This window comes from Somniosus microcephalus, chromosome 4, assembly GCF_052327205.1.
Source record: "Somniosus microcephalus isolate GS21.2 chromosome 4, FLI_Smic_1.0, whole genome shotgun sequence".
In the NCBI taxonomy this organism is placed as follows: Eukaryota; Metazoa; Chordata; class Chondrichthyes; order Squaliformes; family Somniosidae; genus Somniosus; species Somniosus microcephalus.
In genome coordinates, this window is record NC_140990.1 from 176,283,574 (window position 1) to 176,302,693 (window position 19,120).

Sequence of the window (19,120 nt, forward strand, 5' to 3'; positions counted from 1 at the left end):
CGGGCTCGCCAACAGTCTGCTGCTCCTGTGGCTGTGCAGGGGCTGAGACATCCATCTCAGTTGGGTGAGGACTCTGGTGGGGCTCTGACCGAGGGCTTTGCTGTGGCATGGTCGTGTGAGCGCTTGGAGAGGAGCCCCCACTTCCTTATTGTTTGCCACCAACATCCCATTCATGGGTCAGACCCACTTCAGAGCTAGCAAGTGGCTTGACAGCACCTTGCTGCACTGCAGGGGGGCCATGAGGACCCGTTTCTGCACTGGAAGTCCTAATCCAGAGGACTTGCATGAAGGTCTGGTTTGTATGCTCAATAGCTGACCATCGCTTCTCAAGAGATTTCATTCTATTCTGTACAATGACCTGTTTTCAATACCCTGGTGACTAAGCTCCTCCATGGACGTATCCATCCTCTCCTCTACCGTAGCCACACTCTCCTCTACAGTAGCCAGCCTTACCATGGAGGTAGCCATCCTTTCTACCGAGGTTGCCATCCTTTCCACGGTGATAGGGTGATGGGGTTACGGGGATAGGGTGGGATATGTGTTGGTGTAGGGGTTACGGGGATCGGGTGGGATATGTGTCGGTGCAGGCTCGATGGGCCGAAATGGCCTCTATCTGCACTGTGGGGTTTCTGTGACTCTGATTCTGTGATGCGTTCATGCGCCAATGCCTCCACAAAGGCTCTGCTCATGTTCGCGATGGACTCCTCCATTCACTCCACACTCGCAGCGACCCTGGAGACAAAACCTGCCAGGGACTCCTGCACCTGTTTCTGGAGTTCCAGTACTGCTCTCCTTCTGGGTGGACTCGGAGGCACAGGGTTGACATGCAGCAGAGCCGAGCTGGCAGAGTCCTGTGCGCTCCGACGAGGACGCTCCACTGCTCTATCTCGCGAAGGTCCCACCGAGGTGTGAGTGTCTGCGCTGGTGCTGGGTGCGCTGAATTCTGCTGATGCTGCACCCTCAGAGGTTGCAACTTCCTCTGAGGAGTCTGGAGGCTCAGGCTGTTCCTCCTGGATAGTGGGGACGGGGGCTTTCGATGGTCCTCTGGGGGAGTAAAGGAAAGAATTAGAGATGTGAGGCTAAGGTTACATGCACATTGAATAGTGCAGATGATCAAAAGTCAATCTGTTAGAGCATCAGAATCATTATCAGTGGCTCATGCAATGTCAATGAGAGAGATTCCAAACTATTCTGTCACCAGCTTGCTGTGATGTGCCCGTCTGTCCGTCACCCACTTGGGAATCATCCTCTTCCTGGCAATTTCCAGGGCTGCCTCCTCCCAGGGGGTGAGCTGGGCTACTGAGGGTGGCCCTCCTCCTGACATGGCCCTTTCCCTCTTATTGTGGGCTCTCTTTTCCTGCAATGAAGGACACAGTGGAGTTTGAGTGAGAATGAAGGAGTGAGTGTAGTGAATCCATAGCATAGATGCTTGGAAGAATACAAGGGACCCTCCCTTTGTGTTGTAAGTTGTTGTTGTCATGGCATCACAGTGATAGAGAGTGTGAGGGCTGCATGGTCAAATAGTTATGTGAATGTGACCATAGAGAGAGAGGGAATGAATAAGGGTGCAGGGATATAAGTGTCAAGTGGCATGTGGAGGAAGAGGTTGGCAACGTAGAGTGCTGGTGAGGCGAGGCGATGGGGATGAGATTGAGGGTGATGGGAAAGTCATACTCACTTTTCCTGTGCGGAGAAGATCATGAAACCTCTTCCTGCATTGCACCCAGGTTCTGCGGCTCATCGAAATGGAGTTGACCTCCTGGGCCACTTGTAGCCACACATCTTTTGTCTGCTGGGGTGGCTTTTTTCTCCCTAAGGAAGGGAACAGCACCTCCTTATTACAGCTGGCTCCGTATACCAGAGCTTGGAGGGAGGGCTCATCAAACTGAGGAGCACGCTTTTGCTTGATCGTTGACATTTTCCACAGTTCAACTCCTTCATATAAATTGTAGAACCTTTGCAGTCTCCAGAAGAATCAAGGCTGCTTGCAGGCCTTAAATCCAACAGCATTGATGACGTTACCGGAGGCGACTTTCTGTATGAAAAGACTCATTGGGCCAGTGGTTCCCACACGCAGGAAATCAATTGCCCAATTAGGGGAAAATCCCACTTTTTCAACACATCACTTAGGAGTCGGGGTCCTGACACGCCCCAGCCCGCCCACACTGACAAAATCCAGCCCATTATCTTTCCCACCACTGACATTAAGCTAACTGGTCTATAGTTCCCTGGATTTGTTCTGTCACCCTTTTTAAAAAATAGAAATAACATTAACTGTCCATCAGTCCTCTGGCACTATACCATTTTGTAATAATTTTTTATAAATGTCCCTGTACTATCTCTGCCATAGCTTCTTTTAGAATGTGTGGATGCAATCCATCAGGGGTTTTATCCTCTCTAAGTTTAACTGGATTATCAATTATTTCCCCCCTTTCTATCGTAAATATCTTGATTTTTACATTTCTTCATCTAATGTCATGTCCACCCCATTAGCCTCCCTGGTAAATACAGAGGCAAAGTAACTATTCAATAGTTCCGCCATTTCACTTTTATTACCTGTGATTCCATTTATGAATCCCTCAGTATCCCTTTCCTGATTTTCCTTTTGTTCTTCATGAGTCTGTAGAATACTTTTCCATTTCTTTTTAAATTCCTTAGTTTTGTAGTTCCTCCTTGCTTTCCTAATTTTATTTTACTTCTTTCCGAACTTCTTCGTATTCCCTTTTGTCAGCCTCTCATTTATCGTCTATGTACTTAGTGTATGCCTTTTTCTTTCGTTTCAATTTTGCCCTTATCCATGGTGTTTCATTAATAGCTAGTTTGTTTCTGGAATATATTTCTCCTGAACTCTATTGATCACCCTTTTAATTTATTCCCACTGCTGTTCTTTCTCGTTGATTGTCAATTTTTTTTCCAATTTATCTTCGCTAGTTCCATTCTCATTCCCTTGAAATTAGCTTTCTTCCAATCTATTACTTTGGAATTTGTTTTACAAGTCTTGCTGAATCATTAATTTATTATGTTGTGATCACTATAGCCTAGATGTTCCCCTATGTTTACTCTGCTTATCTGCTTTGGTTCATTTCCCATTACTAGATCCAGCAGTGATTCCCATCTTGTTGGGCTTCTTATGCACTGGGTAAGAAAGGAGACCTGCACATACTGTAAAAACTCCATTCCCTTTTCCACTTTCCTTACTTCTTCTTGGCAGTTTAACTGGGAGTAGTTCAAATATTTCATGATTATTATTCTATGACTTTTACTCATTTCAAAAAATTTGTTAACATGTTTCTTCCACCAATTCCCTTCCACAATACCCCTATTAGCATGATTGATCCCTTCTTATCTTTTATCTCAATCCCTGTGGATTCTGTTTCTATCTCAGTGTTAGTTACGTCCCTTTTTCTACTGCTATTATTTTATCACTAATTAATACAGCTACCCACCCCTCCTTCTTCCTTCCCTACCCTTTCTAAATATGTTATACCCTACAATATTTAACTGCCAGTCCTGTTCTTTATGTAACCAAGTTTCAGTTATGCTGATGCCTGAAGAACTTCCAGCCTCTGGGGGTAGGATTTGGGTGGAGGTGGGAAGAGGATCTCCCTCCTCCTGTCCACTTGCCTGCCCTAGGGCCTCTATAGCAGCAGCACACAATCTTGGTGCCTTCTCAATACTTGCGCCAGCCAAAGCTCTCCTCCCAGAATTGATTCCCTGGTGTCAGCAGCCAGAATGCACTTCACTTTTAAAAGGTGCTGGCTGCCTTTAAGTTTTTTTATTCCTTCATGGGATGTGGGCATTGTTGCTTTGTGGTGACATAGTTGCCCGAAATCTGCCCACCCACCCACCCACCCCCCCCACCCTTACAGGCGTCCAGCTAATGAGCAGCGCGGGAAGTGCTGGCTGCATGTCTTGCTCGTGATAATGAATATTGCACGTTGCCTGAGTCAGTTACACAACAAGTGTATGCAGTGTACGCACAAACCCCGGGGTGCCCATTTGTGGGCGTGATTGGATGTCCAGGCCTATCAATCTGTCATCTCTAATTATCGTTGACGTTACCAATGTTGCTTAATGACCCAAGGCAGTAGATCGAGACATCCTGAATAAATCTATTTTCACTAAAAGAGGAAAAACTCTGAAATCACACCCAGGTTACAAATAAGCTGCATAATGCTGTGTATGTACAAAATCACTACACACCTGTCCTGACCCTTCAACTTTTAATACACATAGATCACTGACCCCTTCCTTTATCTCATGCAGTATCTCCCCTACCTCTCTTTACGGTTCACTCCATCAGGTGTGGCCCCAGTTTTGGGCAATTCTGTAAGTACCAGATCAGCTACAAATGGGGTGGAGATTTCTGTAGTTACATCAAGCTATACATCACTCTCAAAATTTGTAATTTCTTCCCCTAGAGGTTTATCAAAGTCCAAGTTTCTTGATCAGTATGTTTCTGGCCCAACGAGGAAGGAGGCATTGCTAGATCTGGTTCTGGGGAATGAGGTGGGTCAAGTGGAGCAAGTGTCAGTAGGGGAACATTTCGGGAACAGCGATCACAGTATCGTAAGGTTCAGATTAGCTATGGAAAAGGACAGGGAGCAATCTGGAGTAAAAATACTGAATTGCAGGAAGGCAAATTTCAGTGGATTGAAAATGGATCTGGCCTGGGTAAATTGGAATCAAAGATTGGCAGGCAAAGCTGTAATCGAACAATGGGCTGCCTTTAAAGTGGAGATGGTTCGAGTACAGACGAGGTACATTCCTACGAGGGGGAAAGGTAAGGCAACCAAAGTCAGAGCTCCCTAGATGACGAAAGAGATAGAGAGTAAGATGAAGCGGAAAAAGAGCGCGTATGACAGATGTCAGGCTGAGAATACAAGTGAGAATCAGGCTGAATATGGAAAGTTCAGAGGGGAAGTGAAAAAGAAAATAAGAGGGGCAAAGAGAGAGTATGAGAATAGATTGGCAGCTAACATAAAAGGGAATCCAAAAGTCTTCTATAGGCATAGAAATAGTAAACAGGTAGTAAGAGAAGGGGTGGGGCCAATTAGGGACCAAAAAGGAGATCTACACATGGAGGCAGAGGACATGGCTGAAGTACTAAATGAGTACTTTGCATCTGTCTTCAGCAAGGAAGAAGATGCTGCCAAAGTCATAGTGAAACAAAAGGTAGGGGAGATACTGGATGAGATAAAAATTGAAAAAGAGGAGGCACTAGAAAGGCTGTCTGTACTTAAAGTTGATAAGTCACCAGGACCAGATGGGATGTATCCTAGGATGTTGCGGGAAGTTAAGGAGGAAATCGCGGAGGTACTGGCCATAATTTTACAATCCTCCTTAGATACGGGGGTGGTGCCAGAGGACTGAGGAATTGCAAATGTTACACCCTTGTTCAAAAAAGAGTGTAAGGATAAACCCAGCAACTGCAGGCCAGTCAGTTTAACCTTGGTAGTGGGAAAGCTTTTGGAAACGATAATCAGGGACAAAGTTAACAGTCACTTGGACAAGTGAGGATTAATTAAGGAAAGCCAGCACAGATTTGTTAAAGGCATATCGTGTTTAACTAACTTCATCGAGTTTTTTTATGAGGTAACAGAGAGGGTTGATGAGGGCAATGCCGTTGTCATGGTGTACCAGGACTTCCAAAAGGCATTTGATAAATTGCCACATAATAGGCTTGCCAGCAAAGTTGAAGCCCATGGAATAAAAGGGACAGTGGCAGCATGGATATGAAATTGGCTAAGTGACAAGAAACAGAGAGTAGTGGTGAATGGTTGTTTTTCGGACTGGAGGAAGGTATACAGTGGTGTTCCCCAGGGGCTGGTACTAGGTGTAGTGTCCGAGTATAAATAATACACGGACTGCAGGAGAATAATAATAACAGGTATTTACTGAACAGAGGGTACTCTTTTATTTGGACACAAAAAAAAACCCAATTGGACTGTAAATAAACAAAAGTTCAACTAAAACTTAACAAATCAAATTAAAATTTGGTTTTCCGGGTTGATAATGCACTCCAGTCCCCGCGGCGCCCACCGGTCACGGAAATACTCAAGCGCGCCGGCGGACACCGCGTGCTCCATCTCCAGGGCCACCCGGGCGCGAACATGGCCGCGGAAGAGAGGCAGGCAATCCGGCTGGACGACCCCCTCGACCGCCCGCTGCCTGGGCCAATTGATGGCTCTTTTAGCCACGCCCAGGAGCAGGCCCACAAGGAGGTCCTCCAACCTGTCCGCTCCGCTCCGCACCGGGTGACCGTAGATCAAGAGCGTGGGACTGAAGTGCAACCAAAAATCGAGGAGCAGCCCCTTCAAGTAGTGAAAAATAGGCTGCAACCTCTCACACTCCATATAAATGTGGAACACGGACTCCTCCAGGCCGCAAAAAATGCAGGCGGCCTGGGAGTCCGTGAACCTACTTAAAACCTTATTGCACGGGACCGCTCCGTGCAACACTCTCCAGGCCAAGTCCCCGATGGAACAAGGGAGGACTCCCGCGTAGAGAGCCCTCCATTGGGGACCTCCGCCACCGCCAGTCGGCAAGACGCCACGCCAAGGCGTGTCCGGATGGTAGACGAAGATGGCAAAGTGGAGAGTGTGCAGGAGCAGCCCGTACAGGAAACCCCTCCGCGCGGAATGAAAAGGCACGGAGGGTATTTCCTCGAGACGGCTCAAGTTGTGAGGCGCCGGTTCCCGAGGGGAGTTTCGGGGCCGGGCACCGATGAGGAATTCCGTCCGAACGGGGGTAGGCTCGGACGGGATCGCCCCACTTGCTTGAGCCGCCTCGATACACCTAGTGGAGTCGGGGCCCAGTGCCACTTTCACCGATTCGATGGCTTCGACCGCGAGCCGGACATTGGCCCAGGACAGGCGCCGCGCCAGCTCCTCCGGTGCCATCCAGCCCGCTCCTCCACCATCGAGCAGGTCCCCGACTCTGGTCACCTTGCCAGGCACAGCCCTGCCCTCCGCCAGCCGCCCGAACCCGTGTTCATGGAGGTGCGGATTCCTGAGCAGCGGCTCCCGAAGGAGAGCCGCCGCTCCTGACGGGGGAGAGCTCCGCCTGGAAGCGACGTAGTTCCAAACCCATAGCAGTTCCTGGTAGAAGACAGGCAGCTCCCGCAGGCCGGCACACCTGCCGCCCACTTTCGCGAACAGGAGCTGCGTGTCGTAATTGAGGTCGTGCAGCTGGCGGAAGAAAAATGTCACCAGCGCACACCATCTCGGAGGATTCTCGACGTACAGGTATCTCTGCAGCGTCTGAAGACGGAAAGTCGCAGCCTGGGTGTGAAGGCACACCAGCGCCTGACCGCCCTCCCTAAGCGGGAGACACAGAACCGCGGCAGAGACCCAGTGCTTCCTTTTGTCCCAGAAGAAGTCGATGAGCTTCTTCTGCATCTTGGCGACAAACGCAGGGGGAGGGATCAAAGTGACCAACCGGTACCACAACATGGCGGCCACCAGCTGGTTTATGACCAGCGCTCGACCCCTGTAGGACAACACTCGGAGCAGTCCTGTCCAGCGTCCTAGGCGAGCGGTGATTTTGGCCTCCAGCTCTTGCCAGTTCGCCGGCCAGGCGTCCTCGGCAGGGCTAAGGTAGACTCCCAAATAGAGGAGGTGCGTGGTGCTCCAGGCGAAAGGCCTGAACTCCTCTGGCAGGGAGTCCACCCGCCACTGACCCACCAGGAGTCCGGAACATTTCTCCCAGTTGATCTTGGCAGAGGATGCGTCCGAGTAAATCTGTTGGCATTCCCGCATCCTCCGCAAGTCAGCGGGATCCGTGACCGTGAGGAGCACGTCATCGGCGTAAGCCGAGAGGACCACCTCCACGCCCGGCCCTTGCAGAGCCAGTCCCGTCAACCTCTTCCGCAAGAGGCGCAGGAAAGGCTGCACGCAAATGGCGTATAACTGACCGGACATGGGGCATCCCTGATGCACCCCCCTCCCGAAGCGAAGGGGCGCCGTCAAGGACCTGTTAACTTTAATCAGGCACTCCGCGGTGGCGTACAGAAGTCGGATCCGGGCGATGAAATGCGTCCCGAACCCGAATGCGCGCAGAGTCCCGAAGAGATACTCGTGATCCACCCTGTCGAACGCCTTCTCCTGATCCAGGGAAAGGAAGGCGACCGACAGACCAGCCCTCTGGGAGTGGTGGACCAGGTCCCGGACCAGATGGATGTTATCGTGGATGGTCCAGCCCGGGACCGTGTAGGACTGGTCGGGGTGGATCATGTGGGCCAGCACGGTGCCAAGGCGAGCAGACATGGCCCTGGCAAAGATTTTATAGTCCGTGCTGAGGAGGGAGACCGGGCGCCAGTTCTTAAGGAGGCGGAGATCGCCCTTCTTAGGCAGCAGGACAATGACCGCCCTGCGCCAAGAGAGGGGCATCTCCCCGGTCGCCAAACTTTCCCCCAGGACCCGCGCGTAGTCGCCCCCCAAGACGTCCCAGAACGCCCTGTGGAACTCCACGGTCAGCCCGTCCAGCCCCGGGGACGTTCCACGAGAGAGCTGGCGGAGGGCGCCGGTCAGCTCCGCCAGGCTTAGCGGAGCGTCCAATTTTTCAGCGCCCTCCAGGCTGACCTTCGGCAGGTCCTCCCACAAAACTCTGCGCGCATCCTCACTGGACAGATCCGGAGAGAACAGAGCCCCGTAATAGGCGCGGGTCTCCGCGCTGATTCCCTCCGGATCCGAAACCAGTGCTCCGTCGTCGGCCAGCAGCCCCAAGAGCTGCTTACGGACCCCCCGTCTTTTATCCAGTGAGTAGAAGAAGGGGGAGCCGCGGTCCAGGTCCCGCAGGAGCTGGATCCGCGACCTCACGTACGCGCCTCGGGACCCGACAAGCTGCAGGTCCTTCAGCGCGCCCTTCTTCTCTTCGTACACCTTCCGCAGGGCCGGGTCCTCGACGACCTGACCGAGACGGGACTCCAGGTCGAGCACCTCCTTCTCCAACCACCCGACCCGGGCCTCCCGCCTCTTGGTCGACCCCTTCGCGTACTCCTGACAGAAGAGACAGATGTGAGCCTTGCCCACGTCCCACCATAGCCTCAAGGAGGGGAAGCCCCCCCGCTTCCTTCTCCAGTCGGCCCAGAACCGACGAAATGAATCCCGGAACCGCGCGCCCTCCAGCAGCAGGTTGTTAAAATGCCAGTACGCGGACCCCCCCCGCGCGCGCAGCGGAGTGAGCTCCGCCCACACCAGGTGGTGGTCCGTGCACGGCACCGGCCGCATGGAAGCCGCCGGAACGTAGGAGACGTACGCCCGGGAAATGTAGAGGCGGTCGATTCTGGACCTTCCTCCCCCAGACCTCACGCTAGTGAAGGCGCTGGAGTCGGGGTGGAGATTTCGCCAGACGTCCACCAAGTCGAAGGACCCGACCAGGTCCCTCAACTTCTCCATCGCCGCCGGGCTTCGCGGGGGACCCGAACGGTCCCTCGCCTCGAGGGTGCAGTTAACATCCCCCCCGAGGATGACGCACTCGCCCGTGTCAACGGAGCCCAAAAGAGTGGACACTTCTTCGAAGAAGCGCACTTGCTGCGCACCGGTCTGAGGGGCGTACACGTTCACTAGATGGAGCGGCACGCCCACCAGGCGAACAGTGACCTGGAGCAAGCAGCCCGGCACGTGACCCCCAAGATCTCCGGCTGAAAATGCGGGGCCAGCAAGATAGCCACCCCGCTAGAATTGTTGGAGCGGTGACTCATGCTGACCCCTCCTTGCCACTCCAGGAGCCACGTGGCTTTGTCTCCCGGAACGGTGTGGGTTTCTTGCAGGAAACACACCGCATACTTCCCGTCCCGAAGGACCGAGAAGTTGTTGAATCTGCGGCGCGCCTCCTTGCTGCCGTTGATGTTGAGGCTGGCTATGGTTATCTTCATGTCAGAAGCATAGTGCAACCTCTACCTACACCTAACAGGGGGAGGGAGCGCAGCCGCTGGTCAGCTGCCACTTCCTCAGCAGCCCAGTGAGAAACGTTCTGAGCCGACACAGTTTGAGCGGGTCCACGCCCTCGTCCGCGCCCATGATTTTAACGGCGGCGCGAATGGAAACGATGAGCAGCGCCAGCTCCGACCACCTGTCGAGGGCCAGCCGGATCTTATTTTGCCGACCCTGGCACGTGGCCATAAAGTCCCGGAGTTCCCTTACGGGAATGAGGAGAGACTCGGCGAGGGGCACGAGGTCATCCAGCGCCTCGTTGACGGTGGAGTCCAAATCCATGCCCATCACCGAGTCCCCATCCTCCTCCATGGGGTCGTCACCAGCGGCCGACCCGTCCGTCGCGCAGTGCACAGCAAACGGCTCGGCCGCACCAGCTGGCCCCGCCTCCGCCCGGATCCCACCCTCAGGATCGGCGGCAGAGGATTCCTCCCTGGGCTCCTCTAGGGGCGCCGGGCCAGAAGACGGCGGCGGTTTGGAGTCCCCCCCCGCCTCAGACGCCAGAACGACCGGAGATACCGGGGAGAGAACAATTCCCAGCTCCTCCAGTACGTCCGGCACCAGAGACGCAGCCAGGGGGACATCCTCCTCCCCGCCACCAGTCTCCAACCCAGCGGATGGGGTGTTTTCAATTAAAACCTCCACTGGGACGAGCAGCCCCTGGGAGATGTCCGGGTCGCATTGGGCGAGCTCATTTTCCTCGAGCTCGCCCGACCCAGACCCCAGGCTGCCCGACCCGGTGAGGGGTAACGGCACCGATAAAATGTCAATAGCCGCGGGTTGTTCCGCGACCCCCCCCACGGGCAGGGTCTCGTCCCCATCCCCGGGAGTGACGTGCCGGACAGACACATCTGCCTCAGCCTCCCGAGGGACAGGCGACCCCTGCTGATCGCTGGTGATGATGACAGCGGGGGGGGGGGCGCAGTACCCGCGGCGGGCGACGACTCCCCCTGCTCGGAGGGACCTTCCTCCTCCCAGTCCTCCTCCTCTTCCAGGGGGTCGCGCCTTCTTTTTAGCACGGAGGGAGCGAGGGAGACCTCCATGTCTGCAGAGGCCTCCTCCTCTGCTCCCTCCGGCGGAGCAGGTTTGTCGGGTTCCTCGGGCCCGAGCCCGGCCGCAGGTATTGGCGTTACCGCTGCGGCGGTTGCGGCCACAGGCTCGGGCACGAGGCCCCTCCCACTCACGTCTGCCCCGATTAACTCCGCGAGGAGCGCGGGTGTGAGGGGCGCGGGTGTGAGGGGCGCAAGGGGCAAGGGCTGGCCATCCACGGGGGGACCCGCCCTAAGGTGTTTATTTTTCCGCCGCGCCTTCTTTCCGGCCGGACGCGCTCCCTCCCCCCTGCCGGAGGCCTAGGTGGCATCGGCCCCCAACGTTGACCGCGCATCAGACGTTCCTGACGCGCGGCAGATCCAGGGGGAGGAGCGGCGGTGGCGCCAGCCTCGGCCGCACGAGATGATCCGGTGGCCTTGGAGGCGGGGCAGTTTTTCCGGATGTGCCCCACCTCCTTGCAGGCGTGGCACCGCACACCGTCCGACGTCCAGAAGACGCGATAGGCGGTCCCCTAGTGGTGGACAACGAACGCCCCGTCGGTGTCCTCCTCCCGCGCCAGCTGGATAAACAGCTGGCGCCGGAAGGAGAAGACGTGGCGAAGGCTGGCTTCCCGGAAGCCGAGCAGGATAGGCGTAATCCCCGACCTCACCTCCCCAAGTTGGCATAAATGGGGGAGGAGGAGCTCACCAGGAACATAGGGCGGGACGTTCGAGATGACGATCCTCTGCGCGGTGGCCTCGAGAGGATCCACCGGCAGGAAGGTCCCGCCCACGGTGAGCCCCTTGGCGACGGCCAGGGACACCGCCCACTCCGACCCCAGGAAGAACACAGCCTTCCCGTACATTTTTGAGGCCGCGACGATGGCTGAGGGGCCGACAACCCCAGCCATGGCTTTATCACAGGTCTCAATGGTCATAGTGGGGTGAGTGTAGCTCTTCACCCCAAGCATTTTTGTCATAAGTTTAAAAGGTGACGGGGCAGCAGAAGCAGCGGGAGCAGCTGTGGCTGTGGCTGCCACTCCCGCATAAGTCCTGGCTGGCCCCGCCACCAGCGAAGATGCAGTCGCCATTATGGGGTGTTTTTATAAGGGCTACACTCACCCCAAGTCACAGGCCTGAAGATGTTAATGGCCTCAGGTATTTTTTGGTCCTCTATTGAGCAGAGGGAGCTTTTTAAAATGAAGACACACCTCTCCCCTTATTGATTGAAATTGGGAGAGGGGCCTTCTCCCCTCTGCTCAATAGGCAATTAATAAAAAGAGATGAAATTGAGGTGCCTCAGAGAAATAGGCAGAGAGAGACAAAGAGAGAGAGAGAGGGGGGTGGGAAGGAGGGAGGCCGCAAAGGCAGGGTTGCCACTCAGGATGGTGGGTGGGTGGGTGTTGGCGGGGTGCACTCTCCAATGGGAATTTAAAGCCTTTGAAGGTGGTCTTCTGGCAGGGGGAGAAGATGTCTTCACCTGGGAAAGCTGGAGATGCCCCAGGCTCAGTCCCACACCAGGTCTTAACGATGTAATTGGACTTCACCTAGGCAGCTCCAGCTGTCCCAGGTCAGGCAATTGAAGAGGTGCTTATTAGTGGTGTGTGTGGACTTATGCGGGAGTGGCAGCCACAGCCACAGCTGCTCCTGCTGCTTCTGCTGCCCCGTCACCTTTTAAACTTATGACAAAAAAGCTTGGGGTGAAGAGCTACACTCACCCCACTATGACCATTGAGGCCTGCGTTAAAGCCATGGCTGGGGTTGTCGGCCCCTCAGCCATTGTCGCAGCCTCAAAAATGTACGGGAAGGCTGTGTTCTTCCTGGGGTCGGAGCGGGCGGTGTCCCTGGTTCTTCTTTTCTCCCCCCACCTAAAATACAAAGTCTTTGGGAGAGTGCATCAAATAACACCCACCTGAAAGATGATGTTGTTCTTCCCTCCTTCCAAACAGTTGGTGGGTGTTGGTTGTTTCTCTCCCCTCTCTCCCGCTCCTGAAGTGGAGGCCAATTTGGGGAGGCAGTAATGGAAAGGCCTCTCCCCTGGTTGGTGTTGTTGCTGGCCTCCCTTCTCCTTCTCCTCCTCTGTCCTCTCTCTCCAGGCACCTCAGTTGCTGTGATGATGGTGGAGGTGGAGGTGGTGGTGGTCTATCGATATCCTCCTCTTCCTGGTCAGGAGACCACCACTTTCCACTCTCCTGGTTTGGCTGCTCCTTCTCCTCCTGCTGACTGAGGCAGCTGCACAGCCAGAAATGCTTAAGACTGACGTACAGAAGCCTGCTATGGCTTTATATACAGGGGTGGTCACTGCCGGTACTGCAGTATAGAATCAGTTCTTCTCTTAAAGGTACATACACAACAATTCCTCCCCTTTTAGATAAACAGTACATAACATTCATTGAACAACTAAATAATAACTAATTACAATTACAATTTTCTCTGTACTATATACATCAACTGAAATAATCATTTATAAGTTCAGTCTTTGAGGAGGCTTCCTGATCCTGACTGGATAGCGCCTTTCTCGAGTATCCTGTTCTTGCGGTGGAGTTGATTCTGGTTCATTGTCATTGGTTGGTTTGTCAGCTTCCAATACCACTGCTTCTGAGGTAGACGCAATCTGTACTTCGGGTTGATTACCAGGTGCACCTGCTCGTGGTATGGGTTTGGCTTGTTCCTGTGACTCTAGAATCTGGTCAGCATGGCGTCTCACGATGCTCTCTCCAACATCCACTGTGTACATTAGTGGTCCCTGCTGTGTGCATATCGTTCCTGGCTGCCATTTTTCTGTTCGGTAGTTGCGGGCCAAGACTGGTTGCCCTATCTTGAAGCTCCTGGTTGGCTTCTCATTTATGTGCTGGAATTGCTTATCCTCAACATCTCGTCTTATGTTTGGTTTGAGCAAACCCAGGCGACATCTTAGCCTTCGCTTGAAGAACATTATGGCTGGAGCTTGGTTGGTGGCTGCATGTGTCGCATTCCGGTAAGCAAACAAGAAATTATCCACCTTGTGTTGTAGTGGTATGTCGTCATTATGCATTGCCTTTATTGCCTTTTTAAAGGTCTGAACAAACCTCTCAGCCAATCCATTTGTGGCTGGATGATATGGGGCAGATATGTAATGCTTCACCCCATTATTCCTCAGAAACCTCCGGAAATCCTCTGACACAAACTGTGGCCCATTGTCGGAGCAAATCTGTTCTGGCAAGCCATTCCTGGCGAAGATGGTCCGTAGGACTGCAATAGTTTTCTCCGTGGTGGTGGAGGACATTTTGATGACCTCTGGCCATTTCGAATGGGCGTCCACAGCGATTAGGAACATTGAGTCCATAAATGGACCAGCAAAATCAATGTGTATCTGTTGCCATGGAGACGAGGGCCACTCCCATGGATGTAGCGGGGCCTGTGGTGGAGCGTTTTGGACCTTCTGGCATCCTGTGCATCTCTTGGTCATATCCTCGATTTCTTTATCGATTCCCGGCCACCACACAAACGCCCTGGCTAGGCTCTTCATTTTTACCCCTCCCAGATGACCCTCATGAAGCTCATTGAGCACTCTATCTCTCAACTTGGGTGGAATTACCACTCGGGATCCACACATCAAGGTTCCCCGGCACACTGACAGCTGTTCTCTCCTTGGCGAGAATGCTGGCAACAGTGAGTCGCCATGTGCTGGCCATCCCTTCACCGTCAAATCATCGACCCGAGAAAGTGTCGGGTCATTTCGGGTTTCCTTCTCTATACTTGAGTTTGTAACAGGTATTTACTGAACAGAGGGTAACTTAAGACTGACGTACAGAAGCCTGCTATGGCTTTATATACAGGGGTGGTCACTGCCGGTACTGCAGTATAGAATCAGTTCTTCTCTTAAAGGTACATACACAACACTAGGACCACTGCTTTTCTTGATATATATTAACGACTTGGACTTGGGTGTACAGGGCACAATTTCAAAATTTGCAGATGACACAAACTTGGAAGTATTGTGAACAGTGAGGAAGATAGTGATAGACTTCAAGAAGACATAGATAGGCTGGTAAAATGGGTGGACATGTGGCAGATGAAATTTAACGCAGAAAAGTGCGAAGTGATACATTTTGGTAGGAAGAATGAGGAGAGGCAATATAAACTAAAGGGTACAATCCTGAAGGGGGTGCATGAACAGAGACCTGGGGGTACATGTGCACAAATCATTGAAGGTGGCAGGGCAGGTTGAGAAAGCAGTTATAAAAGCATGCGGGATCCTGAGCTTCATAAATAGAGGCATAGGGCAGGATTTTCATTGAGCCGTGGAGGCGGGATTGGAGGTGTGTGGGGGGTTAAAATCCCGAAATCGGGGGGGGGGGGGCACGAACCCATCCCGCCCCCAACTCGCCAGTTTCAAAGGAAGCAGATACCTGACCCATGCTGGGACCCGCCCCCCCCCCCCGAGGCAGGAAGGGGATTAGTGCCAATTAACTGCCTGTTAACAGGTAGTTAACAGGCAGTTTTTAGCCTAACCCCTATTTTCATAGCTGAAGTGTGGGATTCCCAATGGCTCCAAACCACGCCAAGTTAGCGAGGTGGGCCGTCGGGCTGATGGGCTTGGAGGGGTCGAGATGTCCGGTGTTCAGGTGAGTGATGGGTGCATGAGTACAGAGGTAAGTGTGTTTGGTGTGTTTAAAGTGTTTAAAGAAGTTTTACTTACCTTTACAGCCTTCCTTCCTTCAGGTCTCGGGAGTCCCTCATCTCACTGGCACATAAAGCAGAATGGCCGCGATCTGTCAAAAATTGCAACATTCAGCTTTCTGTTCCGGGGAGATCTCTAAATCATCCTGAGAGGAGTAATTACCTTAGAGTACAGATTGTCGGTGTTTAACAGCTTCAAACAGCTGCGAAACGCTGATATTTCATCTGTCAAAGGGTCTTGACAGATGAAATGTCAATCTGTGACGTCACCTGTTGCTGGGTGGCCTTTAATTGGCCTGCTGAGCCCGCTGGGCGGGCTCAACAAGGTCAATCAAGTCAAAATCGCGTGGGTTGGCTAGAACTCGATGGAGGTGGGACTACAACCCCGAAAGTTGTAGTCCCGCCTCCTACCCGCCTCCTCAATGAAAATCCAGCCCATAGAGTACAAAAGCAAGGAAGTTATGATGAACTTTTATAAAACACTGGTTCAGCCTCAACTGGAGTATTGTGTCCAATTCTGGGCACCGCACTTTAGGAAGGATGTGAAGGCCTTAGAGAGGGCACAGAAAAGATGTACGAGAATGATTCCAGGGATGAGGGACTTCAGTTACGTGGATAGACTTGAGAAGCTGGTGTTGTTCTCCTTAGAGCAGAGAAGGTTGAGAGGAGATTTGATAGAGGTGTTCAAAATCATGAGGGGGTCTAGACAGAGTAGATAGCAAGAAACTGTTCCCAGTGGTGGAAGGGTCGAGAACCAGAGGGCACAGATTTAAGGTGATTGGCAAAAGAACCAAAGGCGACATGAGGAAAAACTTTTTTACGCAGCGAGTGGTTAGGACCTGGAGTGCACTGCCTGAAAGGGTGGTGGAGGCAGATTCAATCATGGCTTTCAAAAGGGAATTGGATAAGTACCTGAAGGAAAAAAATTTGCAGGGCTACGGGGAAAGGGCGGGGGAGTGGGACTAGCTGAGATGCTCTTGCAGAGAGCCGGCATGGGCTTGGCCCGCCGAATGGCCTCCTTCTGTGCTGTAACCATTCTATGATTCTATGATTCCAGTCTGGAATAGATTACTGCTGGAAATTTCTGTATTCATAAGCAGAAAGTTTTCAGTAATGATAAAGCAGAAGCAGCTTTTGGGAGATCTTGATACTAATTGGAACTGTGACACTTCTAGTTGACTCTTGAGTGTCGGTTTTCGAGGGCAGGAGGTCAAAGCACAGCTAGATTTAACCATAAGCATTAGCCATTTCCAGGCACGAACGGATGTCCAGGCATTTCAATCTGCCATCTCTGATTATCGTTGGCGATACCAACGTTGCTTGATGACCTGAGGCAGTAGATCGAGACACCCTGAGTAAATCAATCTTCACCAAAAGAGGAAAAACTCCAAAATCACACCCAGTGTACAAATAAACTCCATTGCACTGTGTATGCACAAAATCACTACACACCTGTCCTGACCCTTCAACTTTTGATACACATGGATCACTAACCTCTTCTTGCCGGTTGCTCTCTTCACGGTTGACTTCATCAGTTTTGGGCAGTGCTGAGAATGGCGAGGACATTTCTTTAGTTGCATTTTGCTCTGCGTCACTTGGTACACTTTGGGATGATTGTAGTGAAGCTGTATTAATTGCGAAATTCAGAGAGTGACGTCTTCCTGAATATTTCTGTATTGAAAAATAGAAAGACGTGGTTTTCTTTTTAGCAATGCAGTCTATAATTTCCTATTGCCTCCTACAGTGAACAAGACAGACCAGTGAAATCCAGGGCAAAAGCAAAATACTGTGGATGCTGGAAATCTGAAATAAAAACAGGAAATACTCAGCAGGTCAGGCAGCATCTGTGGAGAGAGAAACAGAGTTAATGGGCAGGATTTTCATTGGGCCGTGGAGGTGGGATTGGAGGCGTGTGGGGGGTTAAAATTGCAAAAACTGGTGTGCGAGCCCAACTCCGCCTCCATCCTGCCTCCAAGCAATTTTCATTAATTTGTGTCTGATGGTCCCGTCTCCGTCCCGCCTCCAAGAAGCGGGATAGGCCGTTAAGGCCCTTAACAAGCATTAAATTGCCTCTTTAATGCCATTTTGAAAGGCCTTAGCGATTTTAACCCTTTCCCGCGTGAAACACGCCTGTTCTGAAACACGACAGTGAAACCTGGCGGGAGCACAATTGGATTGCTGACTATCAGCTGCAGCTCAACCATTAAATAGGAGATTTGATCAGCCATCATTTGCAGGTGGCAGGACTTTGTAGTCTCAGGTGTGGGGGAACTTTTAGAAGGCATAACCACAGCTGTGGCAATTTGGAGCCTGACACCTATCTCCAGTGTGACCTCCTGGGAAACCCCTCTCGCCACCTTCACTGAGCACTTCCTCAACTGAGGCATATACCAGAAGTATGGGAGCCATTTATTTCCTTCCCTTCTGGACATTAGATGAGGACGAACACCAGCCGCAGCACCAGCAGAACCAGGAACAGCAGCAGCACCAACAGCAGCAGCACCAACAGCAGCAGCAGCAACAGGAGTGCCAAGCTGCTGCTCACCCACCTGAGGCTGCACAGACCAGAAAGGGCCAGTGCATGGAAGCCCGTCGGCGCAGGAGATACCCCCCAAACAGGGTCTACAGACACAGGGTCAGCTACCTCAACATGTCTGAGCAGCAGTGCCAAAGGCAGCTCCGACTTTCGCGAGAGTGGGTGACATCTGTGCAATGCTGCAACAACACCTGCAGGCCAGAGGACCAGGTGGACAACCCTTACCAGTGGCCGTCAAAGTCACCACCGCACTCAACTTTTTTGCCTCAGGCTCATTCCAGGGTTCAGCAGCAGACATCAGCGGCATCTCCCAGGCGGCCGCACACACTTGCATCACGCAGGTAACCGATGCCCTCTTTGCCATCGCGCACAATCACATCCATTTCACCAAGGATCAAGCAAGTGTCACGGCGCGTGCGGTTGGATTAGCTAATCTGGCAGGCTTTCCAAGGGTGCAGGGCGTCGTTGACTGCACACATGTGGCCTTTAAGGCCCCCCTTTCGCAATCCAGGTATTTTTGTCAATCGCAAGGGCTTCCACTCCCTTAACGTTCAGCTGGTGTGTGACCACAAAAAGGAAATTTTGCATGTTTGTGCCAAGTACCCTGGTAGTTGCCATGACTCCTTCATACTGCGCCAGTCTAGTGTACCTCCGCTATTCAGTCCGCCAGACCAACTTAACGGATGGTTACTTGGAGACAAGGGCTATCCCCTGAAGACGTGGCTAATGACGCCGTTGAGGAGACCATCCAACAAAGCTGAGGAGAGCTACAACTCCAGCCACATGTCCACCAGAGCCATAATAGAGCAAACCATCGGTTTGCTGAAGATGCGCTTCAGATGCCTGGATAGATCAGGTGGAGCCCTGCAGTACTCAGCAGCCAGGGTCTCCAGAATCGTTGTGGTTTGCTGTGCACTTCACAACATGGCACAGCGTCGTGGCTTGCAGATTCCTGAGGA

The 19,120-nt window shown here is 52.5% G+C and overlaps 1 protein-coding gene across 3 annotated transcripts in view; it reads right to left on the reverse strand.

Annotated features, from left to right (window-relative positions):
* Positions 1–17,293, reverse strand: part of LOC147120008 (uncharacterized) — a 143,488-nt gene extending 126,195 nt beyond the window's left edge. For all 3 annotated transcript variants that reach the window (XM_085985498.1, XM_085985497.1, XM_085985496.1), the window contains exon 1: positions 17,120–17,293. In XM_085985498.1, coding sequence (XP_085841624.1) covers positions 17,120–17,191 — 72 coding nt within the window. In that variant the 5' untranslated portion in view covers positions 17,192–17,293. The remainder of the gene's footprint in view (positions 1–17,119) is intronic.
* Between the last annotated feature and the right edge of the window lie 1,827 nt (positions 17,294–19,120).